Here is an 8,618-nt window from a genome sequence, read left to right as displayed (position 1 = left end):
GCCACGCAGTGGGAATGAACCCGGAACCATGTGATTGGCAAGCAAGCTACTTATCACACAGCCACTCCTGCGCCTATATATATATATATATATATATATATATATAATTTACATATATCATTGTTATCATGCAAAAGTGTTGTAAGTCGAAAATGTTGCTTTTTCAGAAAATGAGAAAATAGTTTCACCATTCCATAGCAAAACCATTGTGCTACACTTTGACAATTTTTAATATCTTGGCAACAGAAACGGCTAGAGAAACGATAGTTGACCAAAAGAACTGGATTATTGCAAGCAAAGAAAAATTTTGGAAAAAACGCATTTGGCCAATTTTGGACATACGACAGTTTAACATAATAGCAACAATATATATATATATATATCTTAAAATATAAAATAATTTTCTGTTATACCAAGAAATTATAGACTTCATAAGGTGTATATAATATATTATTATTAGGTTAAAGGTGTCTGCTCAACTTTATCATCTACACAATTAACTAGGTTAAATATTATTTGACCAAAGGTTATTGATTAGAAATAGTGTTTCTGATCAATGGTCTTAGTTCAAATGTTTGACTTATTTGATTAAAAAGCTGTTAATGTTGAACAAATAAATGACAACAATTGATCAGATTGATCACACATGATGGAGACGTTTTGAAATCTATTAATATGTTGACTAACTTGAATAGCAGGTCACAAGAGCGATGAGACAGGATCTGGGTATTATTGGCATTATCTGCTGCTTGCTGGTTTGGACACACTATGTATATGGATGACAAGTGTAGAGTGGAAAAGACTCACACATTAGCAATAAAGAACCCAAAACAGAAGAAGCAGAGTAAAAAATTATGTACCTAGATCTCAGCATGTCGGACATCACAAGTAAAGTGACAAAGGATTATGATGAGTGACTGATACACAGGGTACATAATCCATTGCATCTCAGTCAGTTTGGTTGACAACAGGTTCTAATTTTACCTTACAGATGAAAGATTAGTAATAGAAAGAGTTTTATAAGTCCAAACTCTAAAAGTGAATGCTAATTTTCATATTTGTTTAAACTCTACTACACATGGTGGCATGGAGAAATGGATTTCAGAATAATTGCGTGTGAATAAAACTGGCACTCCATTAATTATTACAATGATGAGGGTTCCACTTGATCAGATCAAGAGAACAGCCTGCTCATGGAATTAACATGCAAATGGCTGAGCACTCCACAGACACATTTGCCCTTAATGTAGTTCTCAGGGAAATTCAGCATGACACAGAATGTGACAAGGCTGGTCCTTTCAAATCCAGGCACTATTCACTTTTCCCAGCTGAGTGGACTGGAGCAATGAGAAATAAATATTCCCATTCAAGTATCATAATAGCATAATAGTAGCACTTTTGGTTGTGTATTTAATTATATATATATATATATATATATATATATATACACACACACACTACTTATGCCACTACTTCTACCACTCCCTTACATGCTCCCACCCCTTGTAACCTGTCTTCCCCTGCTCTCTATTCTACTTGAAACATCCCAATCTTCCCCACTTTCCCCACACAATAGCCATTCCTCAAGTGCTCTACTTGTTATTTCCAGTAATGGCTTTGACAAAAGTAGCATTAATTTTCTTAGGTCGTTCAGTGTACCTCAGTTGATCAATAAATCAACTGAGTAAACTTATCAGTAATGTACCTATAATGATTACTGGAAACAGCTGTTAGCCACATTTGCTCCAAAAATCGAATTATATGTAATGACCATTATTTTAAACTTGTATGTATGTATGTGTGTGTGTGTGTGTGTGTGTATGTATTTAAACTGGAAAAAAGTTGTATGATCATCCATGGGAATTGAACAGTGTGTCTGAGGTAAGCCATATAATTTATACATCAAATAATATGTAATGTATATATCACATCAAATAATATGTAATGTATGGCTTTGTGAAATTGAAGAAATGTCTCTCTTGGGTAACTTTAACTAGCGTAATGCTAAGTACAGCCTCAAGTACCTCATCCTTTTGTATTATTTAATCATACTGACATAGACATTTTTCCTGGATACACGCATGATTTCTGTAATTTTATGCTCTGTGGTCAAGTGGATGGAACCCAATACATATATAAAGATAATGAGAGTAAGTTATATAATACAGTGAGGGTTAGCTCTGTCAACAAGATATTTTTCCATTCTTTATAATTCTTGAGGCAAATAACACAGCAGTTCAAAATCAAATGTCCTCACTAACTTGTATATGTGAATAATCTAGTTATGGCTGCAGATTCTGTTCAGGAGTGATAGGAAATGTTCCTAATGTGAAAGAACTGTCTAGACTATAACAAAGAGCAAAATGATACTTAGTAACTGACAGAAACAAAACAACAATAATAATAATAAAAAACCTCTACTGGCTACTCTGCTGTAACTATGAACATGAGGTTACAGGTGCTTGGTACCAACATACACCGGAAAAAGTAATGAATGAAAAGGGAAAGGCAAAAATCCTCCGGGACTTTGATTTCCAGGCAGACAGGGTGTTAGAGCAGTGATGGCCAGATATAGTAACCTTTAGGAAGGACAAACAAGAGTACCGAATAACTAGATTTGCTGATGTAAATTCATTTTTCCTTAGTCTCTTCAAAGACATCTGATGCTGAGTCAAATTAAACGAGTCCTTATCTTCAACATCTCCCACAGCAGAAACTGAACTTAGTGAGGCAAGGCAATAAATCATTTGTAAATTCAATATTACAGCTGTTGTCTTCGATACTGAATTACACCATTCTGTAATATCTCAGAAATAAGCAAACCTGGTTATTGGGAGTGAAATACAGAGCCAGTAGCAAGATAGGAACCATTGGCCTATAGACCGGTTGCACAGAATACTGTTAATTCAGCCAGCCATGGCTTCTGAATCATGGAACACATTTGCATCCGTTGATATCAGAAACCTAAATAGGGAATTTGGTAAGAGGCTGGAAGGAAGAATAATAAATAAAAGCACATTGAAATTCCTGGTTTCCTACAGATTTACATCTGAAGGACTATGCTCATGTACCTTATCAGCTTTTCTAATAGTCAACTTTTTGAATGTAATAGGTTATTTCAGACAAATGAATCAATATTTAGACATTTGAACATATTGATGTGTGTGTGTGTGAGAGAGAGGGGGAGAGAAAAAGGGAGAGAGAGAAAGAGGGAGGGAGAGAAAGACAATGAGGAAGAGGGGGATTTAAATTTTGAATTAGCAAATTTTAAAACAAAATGGATATTTACACAAGCATTCTCTTCCAAAAGTAATCACTTAACTCTTACAGCGACAGAAATTGTACTTATTTTACAGTTATAGTGATTCAAGCCAGTGGAGTTCATGTAACTTCAAATTAAATTCAAAGCAATTATGATTCAAGTGTATTGAAATAACATGTATAATCATAGTTAATCTTGGGTTACAAATGAGAAAAACAAATAAAAAAAAAACTACATACTGGTTTATAAGGATACTCTTTGATGGCTTTGGAACAACTTGGTTGGCAGCAGCGGTCAGCCACATCAGCAGCTGTTTGGCCAGTGCTGTCTTTGATATTTGGATTGCAATTATGCCTCAGCAGGATTAAAACACACTGAAATTAGATTAAATAGTTGAAAAGATTAAATATTCAGCAAAAGAGTGGCAGCATATAGTAAATATCTCTAATCAATGATTTATATAGTTTGAATATTTATTAGGCTTTTGAATAATAAACTCTTTCTCAGCTATACATAATTTGCAATAAGTTGTCATATTTCTGTATGACCAGTATCCCTTTGAGGATCTTCCATTTGATATTGAAATCAGTAGCATGTCCTTGGATACTTTCACTATATTCCTCTTTCCTATATCTCTGAAAGAGGAAGTATGACTAAAGTACCATTGTTTAAATTTCTTTTCTACAATAACTACATAGTGCTCATCATATTATGTGGTTTGTGATACACACACAAGCATATATATAATGATATATCCTATTATTATAACATCTAGTTTCATACCTAACCGATGCTAACCAATGTCAAATACCCAATTACTCAAATATCAACAATGTATATGTTGTAAGAATAGAATGTTTCAAGTAGTACATTGTGGATTGAAAATACATTGTAAGGGGTGTAACCCATTACATATTACTGTTGTTGAGATTAGCTATTTCCCTCAGGTGATTAGAAACCCTCAGGTGGTTTGCATGACTTAAAAATATAAAGACTGGAGAACATAAATAAAACATAAAATATATTGTGAAACAAATTTCTTAACCTCACAGCCATGAATGTGCCCACATGTATAGTTATCTGTAAGTGAGAAGAGCCTCATAGTTAAAAATCTCATAAAACTGCAAACCATCTACATGTTAAATCAGAAATATTTACGAACTGTGTCCACTTTCACAAGTACCTCCTGAAACATGAACCTCATACCACCTTCTGTTTAATACTATACTAATATTTTAGCTGGTATGTTCATACATTCTCACTAATAGACATTCCTGATCTCACTATATATATATATATATATATATATACATATGATGTTTTAATGTACTCTTTGACATTTTTAACTCTTTAACTTTCCATAATCATTTCCTTATAGCAGAATAGATCAATACTTCACTATTCACCAGAAATACTCACCTACTCACTACTGTCTACTTCAGCTTTAACCCACTACAGCTGTTCATGGATTTATTATCAACATTCTGTTACATTTTCAGCTTTTTAATCTTCAACTTATACTAATTTCCAGATACTTCCCTCTTTTTCTTTCTTTTGTTTTCTCCCTTAGGTGTCACACACACACACACACACACACACACACACACACACACTCTTTCATCTTTTACTTGTTCCCATCACTGGACTGCAGCCATGTTGGGGCATTACCTTCAAAGGTTTAGTCAGACAAATTGAACTCAGTACCTATATATTTTAAACCTGGTGCTTATTCTACTGGTCTCATTGTGGAACTTCTAAGTTACAGGGATGTAAACAAACCAACATCATTTGTCAAGCAGTAATGGGGTACAAACACAATACACACACAAAGATACATACATATATGTGTGTATATATTTATATAAGGGCTTCTTTCTGTTTCTGTCTACCAAACCCCCTTACAAAGTTTTGGTTGGCCCAAGGATATAGCAGAAGACATTTGCTCAAGGTGCCACACAGTGGGACTGAATCCAGAACGATGTGGTTGGGAAGCAAACTTCTTACTATAACTTCTCCAGCCATTGCTGTTGCCAGTGTCATGTGAATGGCACCTGTGACAGTGGCACGTAAAAAGCACCCATTACACTCTTGGAGTGGTTGATGTTAGGAAGGGCATCCAGCCATTGAAACCCTGCCAAATCAGACTGGAACCTGGTACAGCTCTCCAGCTTACCAGTTCCAGTCAAACCATGTAACCCATCCCAGCATGGAAAGAGGATGTTAAATGAAGATGATGATGATGATGATGATGATGATGATATATATATATATATAAAGAATAATGGTTGTCTATGATGCAAAGGGTTTTGGAAAGATCTATTCCATACTGGGAGTCTAATTGTGAGAGCAAATCCCAAATGAAGTAATTTGAGAATGGATCAAAGTGAATGGCACAACCTCGGAACACTGAAAGCCCAAGTCTCACTGGTCCAGGCATGCTACAAGGTTCAGAGACAAGTGAAATCATGAAGTTGCCGAATGGTATCCAAGAGATTGGAAAAGGCAACTTGGAAGGCTTCCACATGATGGGAAGGAATTTAGTTAACTAATTTGTACCAAGATGAAAAAGAAGAGCAAAATCAAGGAAGAATTGTAAGCGCATTTTGATCAGTGATCTGTAAGAAAATCCATTGGTCTGATCAATACAAGTGATATGTGTCTGTGTATATTCACACACATACATATAGATAGACACACACATACATGTGTTAATGATGATTTATGAGGGTTGATAAAAATTGAACGATATAATGCATTAAGTCATGAGGATTGCAAAGTTATGTTGCGTTTCATTATAATTTGAATGTTGAAAGTTAAGAGTAGATATAAGTGAAATTAGATTTTTTTCATTTGAGAATTAAAAGTTATGTTTACAAACATGCATTTAAACATGAATGTCTAAAGAAAGGTGAGAAGAAAGATAGGTTAGGTAATGTTTTCTATGTTGAGACTATTAACGGATAGTCAAAACATCTACCTTCCAGATATTTCCAGTGAATTTAATTTAAAAGATATAATTTTATATATATATATTATAGATTGAAAAGAGAATTGTCATCTAGACTACATTTGTACGATATATAATAGCTAAGTAGGTAAAAGCATATTTAATGTGTGGAATATTATCAGGTAAAGCAGAATGAGACAGCTAATTTAGTTTTCTCACACTAAATGTAGTGACCATCAACAATCTAATTAAAAATAGTTATTCACTGAGGAAAATTCACCATTAACTTAATGGCTAATGTGATTTTAATCATTTTGGGAAGAATGGAAGAGAATTCTGGTCATATCGGACCTTCACAGCAAAGCATGGAGTTTGCTGAAGTTGTTGGATGGGAGAATCAATAAATAGATGTACAATAATATACATGAGTAAATTTGAAAAGTTTAGGATGAATAAAAAATAATAAATCACTGAAGTTAATGATGGTGAAAGAAGATTAATATTAATTAATTCATTGGCACTGTTGTTTTTACATTTTCTTTTTCCATGCTGGTATGTGTTGGATGAGACTTGCTGAAGCAGTATTCCACACCCAGAAGACCTTCTTGATACCAACACTTTCTTGTTTTCAAGTAAAGTACTGCTGCACTGCTAAACTTGTTGATTATGCATGGCATAAATACTGTCAATGCTGGTCAAGTGGTATCAACATAAAGACATATGGAGACAAATATACATTTAGATACGAGCTTACACACAGGCATGTTTGTTCACTGAATACCCACTTTTCCATGAAAGCACGACTTAAATGGAAATTAATTTTGAGGTAGGATTTTATTGCAGAACACTTTTTCTGTCCCCAAAACTCAACTATTTTTCCAGGAAGGGATTTATTCATTCTACATTTCCCCACAAGCACAGAGCAAGGGGTCATAAATGTCAACAAGGAAATGTAAACATCATTTTGCTCAAATGGAGGTTAATGAGATATCAACATTTACATATATTTGCATGTCCATACACACATATATGTGATGGTCTTAATACAGCCTCCATCAGTCAAATTTCTTCACAAGACACTCATCAGTCTAGTGTTATAGTATATCTCTTCAATGTACTACACAGTAGAACTGAATGCAAAACCACAGTGTTTTGAAGCAAACTTTTAAACCACTGCTGTATCTGCATGATGAGCTTCCATTCAGTTTCCAGGTGCCAAGTGGGTGGGAGGAGTGATGGCATAATGGGAAGAACAAAGTCATTTGGGTTGGAGAGGGTAGTAGGGAAGAGAATGTAGTGAAAGACGGGCAGAACTAGAGGGAGTAACAGAAGAGAAATATTAATGGCACTACAGAGTTACTGATATGAGAGAGCGAGAGACTAAATGATGGATATCAATAATGCATGGCTTGGAGAAGAGTGAGTGATGACTGCAGCACAAAAAGATTGTATGTGTTTGTGGGACACACACACACATATGAAAAACATGCACTTGTGTGCATATCTGTATGTGTGCCTGTGTGAATGTATGTACATATATGAGTGGAAAATTAAACAAATACTGGCTTGCAAATTGTGCAGACTTGCAAATGCGAGCAGGTAGGTGGGGTGCAAGAGAGAGAGTTTATGTGGATAAATAAAGCAAAGTGTATGTGTCTTTGTTTATGTGTGGTGTGTGTGTGTGTGTGTGTGTGTGTGTGTGTGTCTATACACTTGTTAAAATGTACAGACATCTATATGTGTACTTGTGTGAGTGTGTGCTTAGAGAAGGGTATGTATAAATGTGAGCATGTGTGTGGTGTGTGTGAGTATCAAGCAAATGTGAAAAATGGAAAAGAAAAATTATAATTTCAATAAAAATAGCAAAATAAAAAGTAAACAAAAATAATAATGAAATAATAAAAATACTAAAACAAAAATAGACACAGGCGCAGGGGTGGCTGTGTGGAAAGAAGCTTGCTTCCCAACCACATGGTTTTGCGGTCATTCTCACTATGTGGCACTTAGGCAAGTGTCTTCTACTATAGCCTTAGGCCAACCAAAGTCCTCTGACTGAGATTTGGTAGATGGAAACTAAAAGAAGCCTGTCATATATATAAATGTGTGTGTGTGTGTGTATATATATATATATATATATAACCTGCCAGTCACCTAGTCACCTACCGCTCCGGCAGACACTCTAGCCAAATCGACTACATCCTCACCAGAAATAGGGAAAGAGGGTGGCTTATAAATGCCAAAACCTACCCTGGCGAAGAATGTACCCCACAACAAAATGGGTGTCCAGAATTAGACAGGCTTGGAGGAGAAGGGTGTGGAAGCTTAAAGACCCTGCAAACGGACAGAGACTTAGAGACAAGTTACTTGAAGCATTTAACGAAATAGAAGGGGATATAGCATCATACAACG

The 8,618-nt window shown here is 35.1% G+C and overlaps 1 protein-coding gene across 3 annotated transcripts in view; it reads right to left on the bottom strand.

Annotated features, from left to right (window-relative positions):
- LOC106881072 (espin) overlaps window positions 1-8,618 on the bottom strand; it is a 177,035-nt gene that overhangs the window by 48,684 nt on the left and 119,733 nt on the right. For all 3 annotated transcript variants that reach the window (XM_014931286.2, XM_014931284.2, XM_014931285.2), the window contains exon 4: window positions 3,502-3,636. In XM_014931286.2, the coding sequence (XP_014786772.1) occupies window positions 3,502-3,636 (135 nt within the window). The remainder of the gene's footprint in view (window positions 1-3,501; window positions 3,637-8,618) is intronic.

The sequence above is a fragment of the Octopus bimaculoides genome, chromosome 6 (assembly GCF_001194135.2).
Source record: "Octopus bimaculoides isolate UCB-OBI-ISO-001 chromosome 6, ASM119413v2, whole genome shotgun sequence".
Classification (NCBI taxonomy): Eukaryota; Metazoa; Mollusca; class Cephalopoda; order Octopoda; family Octopodidae; genus Octopus; species Octopus bimaculoides.
The sequence above is the reverse complement of the archived record's forward strand: the minus strand, read 5'-3'. Positions and strand labels throughout refer to the sequence as shown.